This window comes from Benincasa hispida, chromosome 6 (assembly GCF_009727055.1).
Source record: "Benincasa hispida cultivar B227 chromosome 6, ASM972705v1, whole genome shotgun sequence".
NCBI classification, from domain to species: Eukaryota; Viridiplantae; Streptophyta; class Magnoliopsida; order Cucurbitales; family Cucurbitaceae; genus Benincasa; species Benincasa hispida.
Genome location: NC_052354.1, coordinates 43,340,698 through 43,362,736, shown reverse-complemented (window position 1 = coordinate 43,362,736; position 22,039 = coordinate 43,340,698). Strand labels below are relative to the sequence as shown.

The 22,039-nt window shown below is 37.0% G+C and overlaps 1 protein-coding gene across 4 annotated transcripts in view; it reads left to right on the top strand.

The window, feature by feature from the left end:
- Nucleotides 1-22,039, top strand: part of LOC120079781 (DNA polymerase zeta catalytic subunit) — a 65,672-nt gene that overhangs the window by 26,149 nt on the left and 17,484 nt on the right. For 2 of the 4 annotated variants that reach the window (XM_039034166.1, XM_039034165.1), the window contains exons 7-16: nucleotides 6,370-6,438; nucleotides 7,197-7,358; nucleotides 7,468-7,639; nucleotides 7,768-7,859; nucleotides 8,026-8,418; nucleotides 9,224-10,706; nucleotides 10,976-11,185; nucleotides 11,379-11,707; nucleotides 20,100-20,242; nucleotides 20,736-21,333. In XM_039034166.1, the coding sequence (XP_038890094.1) occupies nucleotides 6,370-6,438; nucleotides 7,197-7,358; nucleotides 7,468-7,639; nucleotides 7,768-7,859; nucleotides 8,026-8,418; nucleotides 9,224-10,706; nucleotides 10,976-11,185; nucleotides 11,379-11,707; nucleotides 20,100-20,242; nucleotides 20,736-21,333 (3,651 nt within the window). Of the gene's footprint in view, nucleotides 1-6,369; nucleotides 6,439-7,196; nucleotides 7,359-7,467; nucleotides 7,692-7,767; nucleotides 7,860-8,025; nucleotides 8,419-9,223; nucleotides 10,707-10,975; nucleotides 11,186-11,378; nucleotides 11,708-20,099; nucleotides 20,243-20,735; nucleotides 21,334-22,039 lie in introns of those variants that run through there. The other 2 variants (XM_039034167.1, XM_039034168.1) reach the window with 2 other exon arrangements.

Sequence of the window (22,039 nt, the reverse complement as noted above, 5' to 3'; positions counted from 1 at the left end):
CAATTATCATTTAAGGCAGTCATCTCCACCATTGCGGCACACCAACCAGGATGAGACAAAGCCTCATGAACAGTTTTAGGGATGGATATAGACTCTAAGGATGCAATGAATGAACATGTGGAAGGCGACAAATGGTTATATGAAACAAAAGAGGAAATAGGATGAGCACATGTACGTTTACCTTTACGAAGAGCAATAGGAAGATCATCACTCGTTTCTGGATCCAATGACGAAGAAGACTCTGGTACAGGGCATGGAATTGAAGGAGGTTGTCGTCGAGTATAGACCTTAACGATGGGTGGAAGAGTAGAGGTAGCCACAGGTTGAGATGAATCAGGAAGAGGATTGGAGGGAGAAGTAACTGTGTAGACAAGGAAATCATCTAATTCCTTATGTTCCCCCTGACTCTTATTCGGAGAGAATGATGGTGATGAAAAAAATGGGGTATGTTAAAAAAACGTGATATCAGGAGAGACGAAATATTTATTTTGACTAGGACAATAACACCGATACCCCTTTTGGACTCGGGAATAGCCAAGGAAAACACATTTTAAGGACTTTGGATCCAGCTTGGTATGTTGAGGCCGAACATCCTGAACAAAGTAGGTACAACCAAATATTTTAGGTGGAATGGGAAACAAATGTTGCTGGGGGCATAAAGTATGAAAAGGTATCTCACCCTTAAGAATGGAAGAAGGCATGCGATTTATTAAGAAACAAGTTGTGGAAACAACATCAGTCCAAAAGGATTTTGGAACATGCATCTGAAACATCAAAGTTCTGGCTGTCTCAAGGAGATGACGATTCTTTCGTTCTGCAACCCTATTTTGAGATGGAGTATCGACACAAGAAGATTGATGAAGAATGCCATGGGCATCTAAATAAGACTTGAGTGTATGAGAAAAATATTCCTTAGCATTATCACTCCGTAGGATTTTAAGTGCACCATTAAACTGAGTTTGGATTTCAGCATGGAAGTTACGAAAATGAGAAAGTAACTCAGAACGAATTTCATTAAATATAACCACATAACATGAGAATAGTCATCGACAAATGTAACAAAATACCGAAACCTCCTTTGGACTCAATAGGACAAGAACCCCAAACATTAGAATGGACTAATTCAAAAGGAGCACTAGCTCGTTTATTGACTCAAGGATACAAACTCAAACGACAATGCTCTTCAAAGGGAGACGACACACTTGAGCATGTGATGACTGTAGGTGTTTGTGGTTCAAAGATGTAAAGACCTCCAAATTCACGTCCTTTACGAATAGTTTGTTTCGTCATAAGATCCTGGAATAAGCAATAACCAGGAAAAAAGGAGACACAACAATGAAGATCACGAGTGAGTTTACTGACCGAAATCAAACTAAACGAGAAATGTGGTAAATTTAAAACTGATGACAAAGAAATTGATTCAGTAAGATGGACGGTTCCTGATCCTATGGAGGTTCCATCAGCTATAGTGACATTAGGTGAAGAGGTAAATGTACAAATGTTAGAGAATAAACTGGGGTTACCTATCATATGGTTTGTAGCGCCAGAGTCAATGACCCATTTTGACGTGGAGGAAAGAAGGCATTTAGAAATGTTACCTGTCTCTGCGATGGCCGTAATGGGAGTAGAAGATGATGCCCTCAATGACTCTTGATACTGCTGAAATTTAGCAAACTCCTCTGCAGAAATCGTAATTGACTTGTCAAGATTATCAGGAGTAGAGACGACATGTGCAGAGTGTGATGGCATGCTCTGACCCTTATTCAGCAATTTTCTGCATTCACGCTTCGTATTGCCAGGTTTATGACAATAATAGCAAACAATACCTCCTGAATTTGATCCTTGGTTATTTGGATGACCTTTGAAGCTATTTGATTCAACACCCTTATTACCTCTATAATCATTTGTGCGCCCAATCAAAGCACTGCTAGAGTCAGATGATGTAATTGCTTGTGTCTTTTCAGTACGAAGTATTCGAGTGTAAGCTTCTTCCAACGAGGAGATATTTGAGCTTGACAATACTTGATCTTTGGCCATCTCATATTTAGGTGCAAGACCTACTAAAAAGCTCATGATAAACAACTTTTCATGTTGAGCCATTAGAACTTTTGGATCCGTGCTGATTGGTATCAAGGCATTGAATTCCGTGCATGTATTTTTAACCTCCATAAAGCAGCTTGTAAGAGATTTTTCTCCTTGATCAGGTTGATATAGTGTCTTACAAACATCAAACACTCTATTAATATTCTCTTTCCCAGAATAAAGGAAATCTAGATATTCCAATAGTTCCCTGACTGATTCGCAGTGATTTACTAGTTCAACAATTTCACGGTCAATAGAATTCTTGATTTGTAGAAGCATCCTTGAATCATCCCGCCACCAAATCTTCTTATTAGCATCAATCGGTGGTTCTTCTGTGATGTGATCATCCATCTTCATGCTCCTAATAAAGTGACGGACATTTGATCTCCATGAATAGTAGTTGGATCCATTCAACTTGTGTTCAGTTACTTTTGACACCATAGGAACAATCTTAGACATGACTACTGGTTTCTTATCAGCCATTACCTCAAAAACAATAGACTCCGGACAGCAGAGAATCAAACCCTAATTTACTGAAGAGATGTCTTTACAAGCAGTGAGAATATCTATATATCCCAAACAAACACACCACCAAGAAGAGTCAACCACATTGAAGAAACCCACAGAAAACAAACAAAAAAGGACGGCAAAGAAGAATAGTAGGCGCGTGAGCCTCATGCGCTGGTCAGATGGCAACCGGAATTTGAGGTTTTGTAGATCGGCGGTTGGGCTCCAAAGAGGACTGGGCGGTGTAGGAAAAAAAACAGTTTTTTTTTTCTCCCCGGCGGCGGCGGCTTCTAACGACGGCGACTGTGAGCAAAAGTGTAAACTCACCTCTCCATAAAACCCTAAACGTATCACAAATGGGTTCTAAATTCTCAAACCCTAAGGTTCACAAAAACCCGAAGTTTATTTAGAGAGCTCTAATACCATGTAAAACTCTTAGGTTTGAGAAAGAATCAGAATGCTCTATTCATTCACCAAAGATATGAATATATACAAGTGTACAAAGCATAGAAAAGGAAAATATCACAAAATATTTACAGGAATGGAAAATCCTAATTATAGAATTATAACGTCCCTCAATAAGAAGACTAAAAGATTGAGGGGTACCTGATTGGACAATCGCACTAACCCCAGCAGTACCTGGGTCACTTGGGTTGGTCACCTGAGACTGTGCAACAACATTAGTAGACTCACTCACGATTGTTCTACTAGATTTTGACTTGTCATTTGGAGGACGTCGTTTGCTATTCGGGGGTCGACCATGTAGTTTCCAGCACTGATCCTTTGTGTGCCATGGTTTCTTGCAATGTTCACATATTGGAGGAGATTTCCCATTCTGTTTGTCATTATTAGATCTAGATGATTTCACCCCGAACGCAGCGGAATCAACAGTTGTAATGGTGGAACCGTTCATAGCAGTCAACCTATCTTCCTCCAACCTGACCTCAGAGCAAACCTCCATAACAGATAGTATCGGCCTTTGTCCAAGAATTCGACTGCGAACAGTATTAAATTTTGAGTTGAACCCAGCAAGGAAATCATAAACTCGATCAATTTCCTCAATCTTCAAATATTGAACTCCGCCACATGAACAATTCCAGACAATCTCTCGACACAAGTCCATCTTTTGCCACAGTAAAGACAGTTTATTGAAGTATGAAGTCACATTCATAGTCCCTTGTTTGCATTCATGGACCTGTTTCTGCAATGTATATAGGCGTGATGCGTTTTGCCTTTTAGAATACAGTTTTTGGACTGCATCCCAAATGTCCCGAGCAGAAGTAGAATAGAGCAAGGTTTTCCGATTTGGGGTTCCATGCTATTAATCAACATCGAGCGGAGTAAGGAGTCCTCTCCCTTCCAAGAACGCTCTTGAGGGTCCCCAGGGTTTGGTCCTCGGTATATCGCCAGTTAAATACCCGAACTTATGCCGCCCCTCAAGAGCCATTTTAACGGATTGTGACCAGGAGAAATAATTTTGGCCATTTAGTTTCTCTCCTGTGATTACCCTTGCAGAATTTCCCACAGATCCAGATAAAATATTTGCAGTAGGTAAATTAGGGAAAGCAGTACCGGATTGTCCGTATACAAAGGTGTCTGGATGAGAAATCTGAGTGGGAATTTTTCTGGAGATTTGTAGTCCCAAAAACAGCCCTGAGCGTTGCAATCTGTTGCTGAAGACTAACTAATTGTTGTTGAACTCCAACCGGGGATAGACTTATTGGTCCTAAGCCACCAAAACCAATAGACCCATGCTGATGGGGAATGTAGGAGGTTGTTGTAGGATGGTTTTGCCCACATGAAACCGAGGAGGAAGCTTCCCTCATATGATTGACGACTCGAAACTGAGGCTGGTGTGACGGCTGGAGGGTCGGCACTTCGACTGAAAGAACCGGCACTCCGATTGGAAGAACGTTGGAGGACGGACCAGCTTGGAAGTGGCGCTCGAACGGCTCGGTGTTGGAGTTGGAACCCGGCGTGATCGGCTGAGGGATCGACGCGAAACTGGTCCCAATGTCTTCAAGGTTGGAGCGTTCCATCACTTGCTAGGGTTGGTGATTGAATTTCTTCTATCGCAGCTAGGGTTTCATCACCTTGTTCTGATACCGTTGAAAATAAGGGAAGAAAAGACGAAGACAAGGTTTACGTGGAAAACCCTAGGCCAGGGAGGAAAAACCATGATAGATAAATTCTTATTAATTTGTTACATTTACAAAGCACCACAGACTCAGAAATAAATAGACTCAGAACAATCTTAAAATAGCAGAGAGAAGTAAAAGGACTAAAACTCCCTTAGGCAAATACACCATATTTCAACAGTAACTTTTGGTTATTTTTTTAAGCTCTACTTTCAATGAAGTCTACAGTAATTTCTCTCATCATTTTCATCTCTGGCTGTTATAATCCAAAACTAGTTCTAATTAATAGTTCATTAATTGATCGATGTCTTTTGTATTATTTTCTATTTATTTTAATAATTTAAATTATTTTCATTTTCAGGTTTTCATAATAAGTTCAGTTCCTAATATTTGATCCACACATCCAATTGATCTAGATGCATGTTGAGGATCTCACATTGGAAAAATCAAGGGATCTCATACTCTTTATAAGATAGATGAGCTACTCCTTGTCTTGCCAATTGGTTTTGAACTGGAGTCTTATGTTCTCTAATAATGCTCTAATAATGCACAATGAGGATCATATCTATATAATTTTGAACTTCTGAATAAATATAAATCAGTTTCTTGTCTGATTAATTTTGGATAAGAATATTTTTTTCTGTCTTAGTTTAGAGATTTTCTTTTGAGAATTTATTTCTTTTCCTTTTTTTTTTAAAAATAAAAATAATCTTAGTAACTTTTCTACTTTCCCTTCTCTCCAAATTGGAGAGGTCTTTTGTAATCATTACACGGGTTTCCCCCTTTTGTAATTTTATACTATCAATTTTCTTATAAAAATCTCTTCTCTCAAAGTTCAAAATTTGATTTCTGTTGTTGATTTCAAGTATCTATACTGAGAGAAATTGCAAAAAACCACCCTTAAAGTATGGTGGTAGTTGCAATTATACTCTTAAACTTTCAATAGTAACAATTGGGTCCTAAACTTCTAAAGGGGCTGTTTGGGGCGTTGAGATGATATAGGATGTGGGGAGTTCTGATGTCTGGAGAGTTATGATGTCTGGGGAGTTCTGATCGAGTATGAAGATCGAGTATGATCGAGTATGTTCAAGCACTGAGATGATATACGATACACGAAAGAAAAATGACGGTGAGATACGAAACACGTTTCGAAAATGGGCCCACAAACAATTAAAATTGGTGAGATAGGATAATGGGCCTCCAAACACTGAGATGATATAGGATGTAGGGATATATCATCTTATGTTGGGCTCTCAAACAGCCTCTAAAAGTGTTAAAATTTGGTGAACCCACAAATGATAAAAATTGAACCCTCAAACTCACATAATTATTACAATTTATACAATTATGTAAGTTTGAGGTTCCAATTTTAACATTTGGATAAGGTTGAGGGCTCAATTTTTAAATTTAAAAGTTTAAGGGTATAATTGCAAATCCTATTTTAGGGGTGGTTTTGTAATCTGCACTAATTTTTTTTTTGGATGTCTGTTTCCACATCGTTCAAACCTAGAGTTTGGCCCTATCACCATAAATTTAATCAAAATTGTTCATTTCTATCATGTGGATGTTTTGCTTGTGTCATTTGTAGGCAGCTTGGAAGATCTGTGTTTGGTAACTGTATTTACTCCTTTTCTTTCTCCAGAATGGTGCTGTTCTCGAGAAGAGTATACAGCCTTATGAGTCCCACATACCATTTGTCCTGCAGTTCCTTGTGAGTAGCTTTATGAATTCCAAAATAATTATAAATGATACATACATTCAGCTACTTTGTGAATGATAGACTAGTGGATTTCATCTAGTTTCCTGATCTAGTTCCAATTTAGTTTCTATGTTTGTCTGCCTCCCTTTTCTCTTTCTCGTTTTTTTGGGCACATGTGTATTTGGTTTTACTATTAAGTTTTTTGTCTTGGTCTCATCAAGGCTCGATAATAGAATTATAACAACAATTTACTATAAAGCTAGTTGAATGAAGTCTAAGCTAGCTGTTAACTTGATTTTACTATTAGCCCTTTATCCCGTTCTCATCAAGGCTGGAGAATGGTTCTATAACAATAACTTACTCAAAACTACTTTGAACTATCAGGTACCTAAATAGCTTCTGGCTAATAACGCCCATTTTGCAATTGTCCTTGATTTTGTTACTTACTATAAGCACTTTGCTTATCGCATATATAAAATATTGTATTACGTTAGTTGTTTTAAGGTACTCATCTTCAATTAGTGTGTCTCCGTCAATGAGTTAGCCTTCTATTTTGCTGTGTTCAAAGCCTTTTTTTTCTTGAGGCTGTCATACTCTGTTTTAGAAATGCAGGTATTCCTACATTGCTTTCCCTTCGTTGTGTATCATAAATATCTTCTAGCATACAGTTAAGCATTCAATTCATTTTGATACTTTGGAAGCCTTATTTTTTTTTAATCTTTATTCGTGTAGCTCTTGACATTTTAGATCTGAACTACTGTTTCTGCTAGGTTGACTATAATTTGTATGGTATGGGTCTTCTGCATCTAGTGAAATTGAAGTTCCGTCATCCAATACCAGATGCTTCAGGGAAGAAATTAGATAACATTTTCCGGTACATGCGTGAGAATCATGCAATGGATAATCCAACTAGCATGCCTTCTGATCCTCAGGTATTCGTATTCTTTGTCCTTTTGATGCCCCCACACCCACCCAAGTATAACAATTTGCATGATTGAATGTTTGTGCAAATAATGGGTGTCCTCTTGGAAATTTCATTAGGCAGATACAAGTAATGATGCAGCATCAACTTCACCAGAATGGATATCTTCTAAAATTCCAACAGATTGGATGTGGAATTTTCCTAATGCAACGGATGCCTTAGATGACAATGGTGTCAATTTCTGTAAACGTCAAAGTGTTTGTGAACTTGAGGGAGATGTTGCTGTAGAAGGTTCATTTGGCTTCGTAATTATATTTGATGTGAAAATACTTTCTTCTAACAGGTCGTAGTAGATGGCTGCCTTATAACTCATTTGTTTCCTTGTGATGTTAAGGCTTTCAAAAAACTCTGTTCTGCAGATATTCTCAATCAACATTCTAAACTCTATACATCTTTTTCTCAAACCTATTCGGACGTGAAGATGGTTCAATCACTTGTTTCAATTTGGGAGGTTTGATATTGTCCCGTCTTTTATTATTATTATTATTATTTTAATTGTGTTGTTATTTTTATGTGCATTCACGTGCAAACACTGTATGATGGACTCTTTAGCTGTAATATGTAATTGGTATATATACATGCTTGTTCATTGAAGTTGCTTCTTGTCCGTATCCCAGGAGGAGTATAGGAGAACTGGCCTGCAGGAGGCACCAGTGCCACCTGATCCTGGAAAACCATTGCCAAAAGAAGTTTTGGAGGCTTTCTCACTTGGTGTGGACTATGAGAAAAAACTGACTGAATTATATGAGAGACCAAAAAGTCCATCAGTGTTAACTCCACTTGAAGAAGATGAAAGGTTGGTGCAGTCCTTGACATCTTCAGCTAATGAAGCAGATATAACTGGAGTAGGATGTTCTGATGGCAAGCCTCTGAAACATGTTAAGGAGATAAGCAGAACTAATTCAGACTCATTTTGCCCTTCTTCATTTGAAGATTATGACAAAATGCTGATTGAAGGAGAGGATGTGGTCCCAAGATTGTCTATGGATGAAGTTCAAGTAACTCCCAAGGTAACTAATTGCTGCTGTTGTTAGGCGTTGTCTCTCTTTTTGCGTGGATGTCAATCGTCACGGTGATTCTACACTTGATATCTTAATTTTTATGTTACCTGATACCATGTTAAATTACCATTCCACCTACTTTAGGGATGTGGTGTATCAAGTTCTTTTGGCAGTAGATGTCACAAACTGGACTAGGGTCGATCAATTGCTCTTAGCCTTGATTGTTTCCTTCCTTCACTACATCCAAGGGGGATCTGGGTGTAATTTGAGGATAATTCTTCTTTCATACTCTATCTTATTTTCTTTCCCTTGATCATGTGTTCTTATCAGCCCCTTGATCTACTCTAACAAGTTCGATGTCTATAAATTTTAATACTTTGTAGAATGTTGTTGACAAGAGAATTCTTGCATATTCCGTTGTACTTCATACATGGGAGTTTTTATATTCAACATTAATGGGCAAATTTTCAGGGTTTGGATTTTTCAAACATTGGTGGTATTTTCTCGCATTTGTTTAAAAAATAATTAAACTGTATATGATGAAATATATCAAAATTTTCTCCCAAAAAAAAAAAAAAAGAAGAAGAAGAAGAAGAAGAAGAAGAAGAAGAAGAAAAAGAAGAAAATAGGTTCAGTAAGGTGAAGTTTTGTGGGAGCTGAATTCTATTTGGTAAGTGGTTGGAAGATGAGAAGATAAAAAGTGATCGTAACAGTGGGTTATAGTCCATTTTGAGTCGAACCGAATGTTTGATTTTATTCCAACATCAGTCATGCTTGGGTTTTAATGTTTATTTTGAAATTTTCATCTTTTCAGGCTGTCGACGAGGAGGCACTAGGACTCTTGAGATGGCTAGCTACTTCTCAGGCTGCACAAGATATCAATTCCGATGATGAACTTCTTTGTGAGACAATTTTGGGGCCCTTGTTGCCTGCAGCGAACATGGATCAAGTGCTAGAGAGAGCTAGCCAGGATTATGGTTCTGAGTCTCAAAAGGAGTGTCAAGACATCCTTGATTCAGTTGAAGATCTAGAGGAATTTGAGGGGTTTAACAAGAGAAAATGTTGTCCAGATGATGAGCATCTTCACAGGTCTTCTTCTGAAGAAACTATTCCCCAACTTGATGGTGCTTCTGATGATGTGTTCTCTTCTTGTGGAGGGTCGACTGAAAACTCAGCTGATAGGGATTTAAATTTTGAGAATGAAAAATCTTCCAAACTTGCGGCATTGCATGGCATTGATTCAGGTTCTTGCAGTCACAAAAAAGAGAAATCATTGTGGGGATCTTTACCTTTTCACGAGACTGAGAAATTGAATACAGATTCAACATGTGTCAATTCTTGCAGGCCTGATATATGTGCAAGTTTGACCAAAGATTCTGAATTCATCAGTTACTTTTCTAGAGATGATGGAAGACAGATGGATGTTACATTACAAAATGCAGGTGCAGGTGCAGGTACATATAACTCCAGGGAAGGCTATGTCTTTGTAGAACGTTCTGTACGTGATTTGATGAGGAGGAAGCGTCACTATCGAAATGAGCCACTTGACTGTGGATATGGTAAAGTTAAAAATTTTACTGTTGATAGCAGGCAAAGAAAAGTGTGGTCAAGAGACTTGGATTCTCAAGTGTTTCAGTCCAATGAGCATAGCTTGAGATTTCGGGATTCTTCCCATTTGATGCCATGTTTAACTAATCAAAATTCAAGTTCTGACGTGTTTTATGAGAATAAGTCTGCTTATTCTAATAGTTCCATGTATGGTAAACTGCCGCTTGTAGATGGGTGTGATGGCTTAGTGCAAGCTAGTTCACCAAATGTGGGAGAAATCCCTGGATCTGAAATAGTTACAGGTCCTTCTCAAGTGTGCTCTTATGTGTGGCTCTCTGAGTCAGAGACCCTAGGCGTAGGTCCTGTTTCTCTAGGTGGTTGTGAAATCTTGGCTAGCAAGGAATCTAATTCTGGTGCAAGTGATGCTAATGCTCATGAGAGCACACCTTCCATACAATGTGCAGACGAGGATTATTTGGCTCCAAGTACAAAAAGAAGATTTCTTTTGGTTAATCAGTATAGTAATGATAGAAAACAAAAAGAGGATTCTGTTTTGTCTGGGCTTGGCCACTCTGTGTCTATGGTTGCCGATTTTCACGGTGAGCAAACATTATCAATTGGTTTGACTACTCGCAGAAAGCCTCCAAATGCAGATTTGATTCATAAGGAACATTTAAACGTTTCAACTTCGTCTATCATGCCCTGGAAACTTGCTCCTTTGGATCAGAAAGACGTTGAAGGGAGAACAGGTCACAATTCTATTTTCTTTATGCACGTGGTGCTGGTACTTATCTACCTTCCTAGATTAATTTATGCATGAAGACGTTTATCCTTTGGGGTAGAAATGCAGGGTTTATGATTTTTATACTTTATTTATTAGTTCTTTGGGAATTTGAAATGTCGCTGATCCTATGATTCCCTTCCTTCCTTGCAAGCGATGAATTTGAACAACAAGAGCTTTAAATGACTTTTTCCTGCTGAAATGGTACTGACTATTAATAACCTTCATTTTCTTCAGGGAGAGCTTTGGATGATCTTCTGCCATTTTTTCTACACAGAGACAAGAAAGATATTTTTGAAGATTATGGTTACAGTTCTCCGCAAGAAGCTGCCATGGGTGTTCCTATTCACTATCGAAATGATGGCTCCTTCATGTATATTTTGACACCTGTAAACTCACCTCCTTCTACAGATAGTGTTAGCCAGTGGCTCACAAGTGAACAGGGAGGTGATAACCAGAACTCAACGAGGCATTATTGTCCTTTCCTTTTTTTTTTTTTTTTTCCTTCTGTTATCGCGTTGTTGTTGTTTTGTGTAAGTCTAATGCATGTAGATCCTTCATGATTAATTGGAAAATTACCTTTTAAGCTTTTTATAGGAAGGTCAACCTTCAAAGGGCTTATTAAGTATTTCATTTACAGCTCTTGGGATCAGCTCAGGAAAACCATTAGTTGATGATCCGAACAAGTCTCTGCCTCAACTTGCTTCTTCATCTCATACTAGTCATATAGTAAATCATGGAGGCCTGCCTAACTCAACTGCAGACGAAACTTCTTTTCCTGAAAATTTAGAACCAGTCAGAAGTGGAGGAATTACAGCAGAAGTAAGAGCTTGTGCGAGTTCGTCACAAGATATATCTCAAATTTCTGGCCCAGATGGGATATCAAAGGCTACTCCTCTCAGCCAAATTGGGTTTTGTGATCCTGCAAGTGCTGGAGGAATGCAGCAATTAACATTGTTGAGCGTAGAGGTGTTCATTACATTCTCTCTCCTTTTTATTTTTTACTTTGGAAGTGTTGAATATTGAAAGTCCTCTTTTTGCCTGTTTCTTTGGAATATTATTTTTTAATTAGTATTCATTCTTTTTCTGTAATATTCTTTTCTTATTTCCATTCTTTGTACCCTCGATTATCTTTGCCATGTTTGGCTCTTATCATTGTATATATTAGGACTATACCCATTTGTAAAGGAATGAGAAAAATTTAGAGAATTGATAAATTTCAATATGGTATCAGAGCTACTCTGTGAATTTCCATAGGTTTCATGTTCGAAACCCTAACAAAGAAAAATAGAGCATTGAAGCTTCAATCAACATACCGATTAGTTTGAAGTTGTGCATCAGAAAACCTCTATCTATAACCGGGAGTTTCATGTCCGAAGCAAATCTGTGAGGAATCATCCAAATAGAAGAAAATTGCAGCCAACCTTCGTGTCAGAAGCAAGTCGCAGCCAAGCTTTGATCGAAATCTTCTGAAACAAATTGGCCAAGAATCATGGGATGAAGTGCGACAGCTTCGATCGAAATCTTCTGAAACGAATCGTGGCTGAGCAAGGGTTTTTCATCGTGTATCCAACCGGGTCGAGCATATTAAGGTCATGGGCTGAATCCGCGCGTTGTTGAATCGGGTCTTGGGTCGTGAGCATATCCGTTTCCCCTATTTTTCTTGTGCCGTTGCTAAATCTGTTCGTGGGTCGCGAGTCTGGACATATCTAAACCATTTTTTTTTTATTATTTTGGATCCCTTTTTCCTCCAGCTTTGGATCTGAGAAGCTATCCTTTTGTTTTTTCCTTTGTTACAAGGAATATTTGAGTAAGTACTAAATATCTTCCTCTACAGAATTTAACATTCTAATATGGCATTTGTGAATCCTAACAAGACAGAAGGGACCATACTTCCAATTAATAATCACAAATTAAATGGAAGGAATTATCTCCCTTGGTCACAATTTATTGTGATGTTTATATGTGGAAAAGGAAAGGAAGATTCTCTATCAAGCGAAAATCCCATCCAGACCAAGTTGATTTGAAATACAAGACATGTAAAGCCGAAAACAATATGGTTATGTCATGGTTAATCAACTCCATAACGACAGAGATTGGTGAAGGATTTCTACTCTTTTCGTCTGCAAGCGAAATCTAGAAAGCAGCTCGTGAAACCTATTCTGACCAAGAAAATACAACGGAATCATTTGAAATTGAAGGCAATCATGAGATACGGTAAGGGGATATGCAAGTTACTCACTACTTCACTCAATTGTCTCGTCTTTGGCAACAACTTGATGTATTTGAAAGCCACAAGCGGGAATGCACTGCAGATGAAGCTACATACAAAAAGATATTTGAAAAGAAACGAGTGTTCAAATTTCTTCTCAGCCTTAATAAAGAATTAGACGAGGTACGTGGTAGAATCTTAGCTATTAAACCCTTACTTAATATCGGAGAAGTTTTTGCAGAAGTAAGAAGAGAAGAAAGTAGGAAGAAACTAATGTTGGGAGTGTCTGCATGCTCTGAACTTGAAGGATCGACTTTAATTGCTCGAAATCTTGGTAATGAGGTACGTATAAATACTCATGATAACTGTTACAATCAAAATCAGAGCTATACAGGAACTGATAATCGGCAACGGAAACCAAGACCATGGTGTGAGCATTGTAGAAAACTAGGACACACTAAAGAAGTATGTTGGGATATTCATGACAAACCTCCAGATTGGAAGCCAAATAAGGGAACAGATGATAGACGAGGAAAGACCTGCCAAACAAGTGCAACAACCGAAGGTAACATTACTCCGAAGATAATGTGTTTACTAGGGAGCAGTTGGATTGGTCAACCCATATCTACTTAAAAAAATCAGAAACAAGTGTGGCTACAGTTGCACAGTCAAGTAACTTCTTTTATGCCTTCAATGCAACTAAAGAAAATTGTAATACTTGGATTATTGATTCTGGAGCTTCAGATCACATGACAGGTGATATCTCATTTTTAACTAATTATGCCCACTGTACCGTTCAAACCACTGTAAAAATTGCTGATGGTACCTTCAAAAGTGATGGGTATTGACAATGTTTTTATCTTTAAAGATTTTATGTTAGAAAATGTGTTACATGTTCCAAAACTTAGATGCAATGTTCTTTCCATAAGCAAACTAACACTTCTGAAAAAGTGCATTGCGACTTTCCATTCACATAATTGTATATTTTAGGATTTGAATTCGGGGAAGACGATTGACAATGCTAAGGAATCCTCGGGCCTCTACATCCTAAATACTTCCAAGTCTCATGTCAAGGAGTTAGGTCTTAGCAAATCTACTTTTGTTGTTTCTAAAGACAATTATGATAGTACAATAATGTTATGCCATAATCGTTCAAGACAACCCAATTTCTATATTTGAAACGAATTTTTCCAGATATTTTTAATAAAAGTTCTCAGGTTTTCCAATGTGAGTCTTGTGAAATGGCAAAGTTGGCTTGAACTTCATATCCGGTAAGCACTTATAAACCCTCTCATCCTTTTTCAATAATGCATAGTGATGTTTGGGGCCTAGTAAAGTTTAGAATATAACAGGAGCTAAATGGTTTGTTTCCTTTATTGATGATCACACTAGACTTGGTTGGGTCTTTTTAATGAAAGAAAAATCTGAGGTTACTGTCATATTTAAAAATATGTGTGCCATGACCCTCAATCTCTTTAACATAAAAATCCAAATCCTTCACACTAATAATGCTAAGGATTATTTTAACACTTCCTTAGGGAACTTTCTAAAAGAAAAAGGTATTGCCCACTTATGTACATGCCCTAACACTTCCCAGCAAAATGGAATTGCAGAAAGAAAAAATAGACATCTCTTAGAAGTTTCTAGAGCTTTAATGTTTTTCGCTAACACCCCCTCGTTTTTGGGGAGAAGCTGTTCTGAAAGCCACATACCTTATTAATAGAATGCCCTCACGAACATTAGGCTTCAAAACTCTCTTACAAAAACTTTAGGAAGTATTTCCACATAATAGATTATTCTCTCAAGTTTCCTTAAAAATATTTGGTTGTACAGTTTTTGTTCAAGATCATCGACCCAATAGGAGTAAACTAGATCCTAAGACAATCAAATGTATATTTCTAGGTTATGCTTCGAGCCAAAAAGGATAAAAATTCTATTAACCAACCACGGAAAAATTCAACCTCCACGAATTTAACCTTCTTTGAAACACAACCTTATTTTCAAAAGCAAGACATCATTAAACCTTCCATACTTGTTGAAAACAAAGGAATCCCAATAACAACCTTTATTGAAGAAAGTGCTCCCTTCCTACATGAAACTGATATTTCCAACCAAAGCACACTCGATTGTAGGAAAGATCCTATGGTCTATAATGAAACTGATATTCCTAACCAAAACACACTCTGATGTAGGAAAGATCCCATAGTTTGTACTCGAAGAAAAAAACACCCTTGGACAAGTGCTTAGTCAAAATCCGTCCGAAATACAGGAAAATCATGTCCCCAAATCCACAATGGAAATCCTTACGGAAGACCTCGATCTTCCCATTGCAAAACGGAAAGGAATAAGAACTTGTACGATGCATCCTATTCAAAACTATCTTTCTTATAAACATCTCTCTCCCAAATTAAAAGCGTTCACAACTACCCTATCCAACATATGCATTCCTAACGTCTATGAAGCTCTTAAAGACCCCAATTGGAAGCAAGCTGTATTAGACGAAATAAATGCCTTGGAAAAGAAAAACACATGAGAAATAACAAATCTACCCTAGGAAAGAATATGGTAGGATGCAAATTAATCTTCACCATCAAATACAAAGCTAATGGAGAAATCAATAGGCTCAAAGCTAGATTTGTTGCCAAAGGATTCACCCAATCTTACGACATTGACTACCAAGAAACATTTGCCCCGATAGCAAAATTAAATACTATCCGTGTCCTTTTTTCTGTAGTAGTGAATAATGATCGGATACTTCACCAATTAGATATAAAGAACGCCTTCCTTAATGGAGACTTAGACGAAGAAGTGTATATGGATAAACCCATCGGTATAGAATCAACTAAAACCATGAATAACGTATGCAAACTCAAGAAATCCTTTTATGGCTTAAAACAATCCCTTGGAGCCTGGTTTGAAAAGTTTTCAAAATTAGTAAAGAATAACAGGTACTTGCAATGTCAATATGATCATACCCTCTTCGTCAAACATCCTTGCAAGGGTAAAATAGCAATTATCATCGTTTATGTAGATGACATTATCCTTACAAGAGACCATGAAGAAGAAATAAGAAAATTAAAACTACTCTTAGCCAAGGAATTCGAAGTAAAAGACTTAAGCAACCTTAAATACTTCTTAGGGATAGAAGTGGCCCGCTCAAAGAAAGGTTTGAGTATTTCTCAACGAAAATATGTCTTTGATCTCTTGAAGGAAACTGGTATGCTTAAATATAAGCCTGCTAATACTCCCATCAACCCAAATCATCACTTAAGCAAAGAAAACACCATGGTTAACAAGATCAGTATCAAAGACTAGTTGGAAAACTAATCTACCTAACTCACACCAGACTTGATATCTGTTTTGCAGTAAGCTTTGTAAGTTAGTTTATGAATATACCAACTGAAGCAAATATGCAAGCTGTTTATAGAATACTCAGGTACTTGAAAGGAACTCCAGGAGAAGGACTGTACTTCAAGAAATCTAGGAAAAGAAACATTGAAGTATTCACAGATGCTGATTGGGCAAGCTTAAAAATAGACAGAAGATCAACAACTGGATACTGTACCTTTGTTTGGGGAAACCTAGTCACTTGGTGGAGCAAAAAACAACCAGTCGTATCTAAGAGAAGTGGTGAAGCTGAATTAAAGGCACTAGCTCAAGGAATATGTGAAGGAATTTGGCTCAAAAGCATCCTATCAGAACTTAAAATCACATAAGAAAAACCAATGGAGGTACACTGTGACAATCAAGTTACTATAAGTATTGCGAAAGACCCGGTCCATCATGATCGCATAAAACATGTGGATATTGATCGACACTTTATTAAAGAGAAAATTGAAAACAAAAGTGTCCATTTACTACATACCCACCAAGATGTTGATTGCTGATATTCTTACAAAAGCTTTATTCAAGAACACTTTTGAAGTCTTTAAAGACAAGTTGGACTTAATCAACATATACAATCCAGCTTGAGGGGGAGTGTTGAATATAGAAAGTCTTCTTTTCCCTTGTTTCTTTGGAATATTATTTTGTAATTAGTATTTATTCTTTTTCTGTAATATTCTTTCCTTATTTCCATTCTTTGTTCCGTTGATTATCTTTGCTATGTTTGGCTCTTATCATTGTATATATTAGGACTATACCCATTTGTAAAGGAATGAGAAAAATTCAGAGAATTGAGAAATTTCAATAGGAAGTTTGAAAATGTGCTTAACACATTCAAAATAAATTTATGCACGAGGACGTATTCTTCTATATTTATTAATGGAAGGCCATGAGGATGTATTCTTGCGTCTAGGGGAATTAGACAAGGTGATCCATTATCACCTTTTCTTTTCCTCCTAGTTAGTGAAGTGTTGGGTGCTCTTCTAGCTAAGTTATATGGAAATGGTTTATATGAAGGTTTTGTGGTAGGAAAGGTGAAGATACTTATTCCACTACTCTGATTTGTAGGTGACACTCCTTTTTTGCAAATATGATAACTGTATGTTATTAAAATTGAAAGAAGCCATTGAGTTATTTGAGTGGTGCTCAGGACAGAAGGTGAACTGGGAAAAATCAGCCTTTAAGTGGGATCAATATAGATGAAAATGAGTTGCTGGAAACGGCTGGATTTCTAAATTGCAAGGCAGGATTTTTGCCTTTTCTTTATCTTGGTCTGCCATTAGGTGGGTACCCGAAGGAAGCTTCATTTTGGCAGCCAGTGATTGATAAACTTCACAAAAAATTAGATAAATGGAGGAGATTTAATTTGTCTAGATGAGGAAGAGCTACCTTGTGCAATTTTGTTCTTTCCAATCTTCCAACTTATTATATGTCCTTACTTGCAATACCCAATAAAGTGATTCTCTCACTAGAAAGAATAATGCAAATTTTTTTTGGAAAGACATTTATGAAGTAAGTCAAATCATTTGGTGAAATGGGACATTGTTACATGCTCATTAATTGATGGAGGTTTCAGTTTGGGTGGTCTAAAAAATAGAAATATGGCTTTACTAGCTAAATGGGGTTGGCAGTACACGGAGGAAGAAAATTCTGTATGGAGAATGGTGGTTAGAAGCATTCATGGAAAGGACTCCTTTAACTGGCACACAATTGGGAAGATTGAAATTAGCTTGAGAAGTCCTTGGATTAATATTTCGAGAATTTGGTTGAAAGTGGAAGCTTTGGCTCCTTTCAAACTTGGCGGTGGTGATAGAATTGCTTTTTGGACTGACAATGGATAGATGCACTTCCTCTAAATATTCGATATTCAAGACTTTTTAAGATTGCTTTGTTACCAAAGGGGTCCATAGCATCTCATTGGGATCATATGCTGGCTCTTGGTCTATTGTCTTTCGATGATTGCTTAAAGACTATGAGATAATTGAGTTTTAGGATTTGCTAACTCTAATTTCAGATAAGAGAATTTTGGATAATTCTGATACGAGAACATGGTCCCTAGAAGCATCTGGTAAGTTTTCAGTAAAATCCCTTACTACTCATCTCTCCCTTTCATCTCCTTTGACAAATATCTTTATAAGGCTTTATGGAAGACTAAAAGTCCAAGGAGAGTAAATATTCAAGTGTGGATAATGATTTTTGGTCTCCTAAACTGCTCCTTAGTCATGCAAAGAAAGTTCCCTTCGGTTTGCTTGTCACCTTCTATTTGCTCTTTGTGTAAAAAGGATGGTGAAGATTTGCAGCATCTTTTCTTCAATTGTTCATATTCAGAAAAATGTTGGTGGAAATTGTTCTCCAAGTGCCCTAGATTAATTTGGATCAATATGGTTAAGGCCTTACTAGCAGAATTGTGGTTTGAAAAAAACCAAAGAGTGTTCCATGATAAAGAAGCAGGTTGGTTGGGTCGGTTTGAATTAGTGCGAAGAAATGCTTCAGCCTGGTGCACTCTTTGCAAGTCTTTCGAAGATTTTATCATACAGGAATTATGCTTAAAAACTGGCAGACCTTCATTTTTCCAGAATTTTAGTAGTTTTTGTCTCATTTTTGTATTATATGGCCTAGCTTTCATTTGTATTATGGTGCATCTTTTGTGACTTTATTTGCTCGTATTGTTTTGTATTTTGGATTGTTTTGGACTCTAGGTTGTCCTTTGATTTCATTATCATGTTAGTTTGTATGGATATGATGAGGGTGCGAAGGGGGTGTCAACCTAGTTGAGATGCCCGGGTGTGCCTCTCTTGCTCTTTATCTTGTACTTTGAGCAGTTGTCTCCTATCAAATTATGAATAAAGAGACTTGTTTCTTTTCTTTTTTTTTTTTTTTAAAAAGTGCTTAACACTGGTAGCACCGGATATTGAAATACCCTTTCACACTGTTCGTTTAATGTAATGGGACTTGAAATCCCTTTTTTTCCCCCTTGGTATGGAGTTTGAATATCTTTTCTTCTGTCCCTTCGGGGACATCCAATATCTTTTCGTCTGGATATTCAAGGGGTCCTGATAGCCTGTCTTTATATGGTTTCTTGTACTTGTCTAATGGGAGCCATTATTGACATTTTGGCTCATGTTTTTAATAGTTTAGAAACTTGCTCATATATAAGGGTGGCTGCTATTTTTTTTTTTTTTTTTTTTTTTTTTTTTTTTTTTTTAAAAAAAAATTTTAAAATTTAAATAATAATAATAATAATAATTATTTTAAAATTCAAAATCTACATTTTTTTTTTTTTTTGTAGAGAATATTTTATTGATAAAATAAAAAGTTACAACATAGTAAACGTGGATCATAAATAAAGCAAACCAAAAACACCCAAAGAATTCGACAACACACAAATCCCCCAAATAGCTTTGAAAAACAACTTAACCACTAACCATGGTTTCTCAGAAAGGAATCTCAAGTATAAATATCAGGAAAAAAAAATGATTGGTGAAACTTTTAGAAAGGCTACACCATAAAGCCGCTGATAACTTGATAAAATCAAAATTTTCGAACCACTCTTAAGCTTTTGTCATTGAAAGTTCTAGAGTATCATTCACCCCCAAATGACCCACTTCATAGCTTTGATTGAGTTAATCCTACATTATCTTAGCCTACATTAGGAAAAAGATCTGATCTTGCTTGGTTATAGGAACTTGTGCTCCTATTCATGTTTTCTTGGGACTTGAACTTTCTGTTTTAATTCATTACCTCATACTTGTCTCTGGTTGTTAGGTCCAAGCAGAATGTAGGGGTGATCTCAGGCCTGATCCTCGACTCGATGCCGTGAAGATGATAGCTCTTGCTATTCAGACTGATAGTGGCCCCATTGTTGAAGTTGTTTTAATTTTTTGTACGAACATTGATTCGTCTAAGAGGTACGATATTTATGGCCACAATGAAAAATTGTACTCTTGAACCACCACACCTTTGTTGATTAATCTGAATTTATGGTGAATTTACCCTGGCAAACCTGAGATTTTTGCTGCATACAAGGGTTTTTAACTAATGGAATCCTTTGAGTTTGGATATTCCAAATTTTATGCTATCTACTTGTTAAGATAGGTTCACATATGTATATCTCCTTTGTATCCTACTCTGTTATCCTAGTTTGTTCTTCATTTGGTTATGTATTTGTGAGACATTTTGTTCTTGTTTTTTCTTTTTGGGTGCTTGTGAGAAAATGCTGGGTGCATGTCTTGCTGTCCAGTTGTCTTTACTTAATGCACAAAGGTGTATCATAATAATTAGATGTCCTTAATTATAAAATTAGCTGATTTCTAGAAGTAAAGATGATATAAGTTGGATGTCTTCTCCTTTATTGACGCACTTTTTTTTTTTTGGTATGATAATGTCTCATTTCTTTTCCAGAAACCGTGATGGGATAGGCTACAATGTTTTGGTTCATCATGAAGAGAAGTCTTTATTTCGAAGTTTTATGAAAATTATATATTTAACTGACCCAGATATTTTGATTGGCTGGGATATTCAAGGTAGTTCTCTTGGATTTTTGGCAGAGAGAGCTTCTCAGCTCGGTATAAATCTGCTAAATAAGATATCTAGGACACCAGATGAAGCCAAGATGCTGGATGGAAATTCAAATACTCAAACAGAAATTCCAGGAATCTTGGTTTCTGAGTTGGTAAATTCTGATTCTGCTGTAGTAGAAGATGTAGTAGAAGATATGATAGTTGAGGATGAATGGGGCCGAACGCATGCCAGTGGAATCCATATTGGTGGTAGGATTGTTCTAAATCTATGGAGGCTTATGCGCAATGAAGTTAAGCTTAATATCTACACGCTTGAAGCTGTTGCTGAAGCTGTTTTGAGACGAAAATTACCTTACATCCATCATAGGGTATTAACACAATGGTTTAACAGTGGTCCTCGACAAGCGAGATTTCGGTGCATTGAATACGTGACGGAAAGAGCAAAGTTGAACCTACAATTATTGATGACGCTTGATATGGTATTTTCATATTGTTTTTCATAAAATATAATTGCATTAGTCTCTTTGGGATTCATATATAGGGATTTGATGAGGGTGCTATGGGTGTCGCAGCCTAGTTGAGATATCTGGGTGCATTCACTGACCCTTCTCTTTCTCTCTTTTATGTTCTCGTGTTTTTCTTGCTATTTTGTTTCATTATATTTTGAGCAATAGCCTCTTTTCATTATATCAATGAAAAATCCTGTTCCTGTCTAAAAGAAATAAAATACGATAGCATCATGCAAACATATGTATGTAGGTTACTGTGTAGGCTGGCCAGCTAACTTTCATTTTCTACTACTTCCAAGTTTTTGGAGTTCCTTTTCGTGTGATTTGGAAAGGGTTGCCTCGCAAATCAGTTCATTATATGTTCTCAACTTCCATGGATCGTGTAGCATGCATATCCTATACAAGCATGGTGGACAACTATCCATCACAAAGAGTTTCTATCTTTTTTGTTTGTTCTTGTTTTATTTTGTTTTGTTTTGTTTTCCTTTTGTCATTTATGTTAATGGATAAATCGTAGCTTCCTTTTGAGATTAAGGGTGCTTCCTTTGGTGAACAATTTCTCAATAATTTACGATACATACAACTGGAATGGAACATGAGAATTCTTAATGCATAGAAGGCAATTGGGAAAACGACTATAATCTTGCTTATTGAGTTCTTCTCTTTGGGTTTTTGC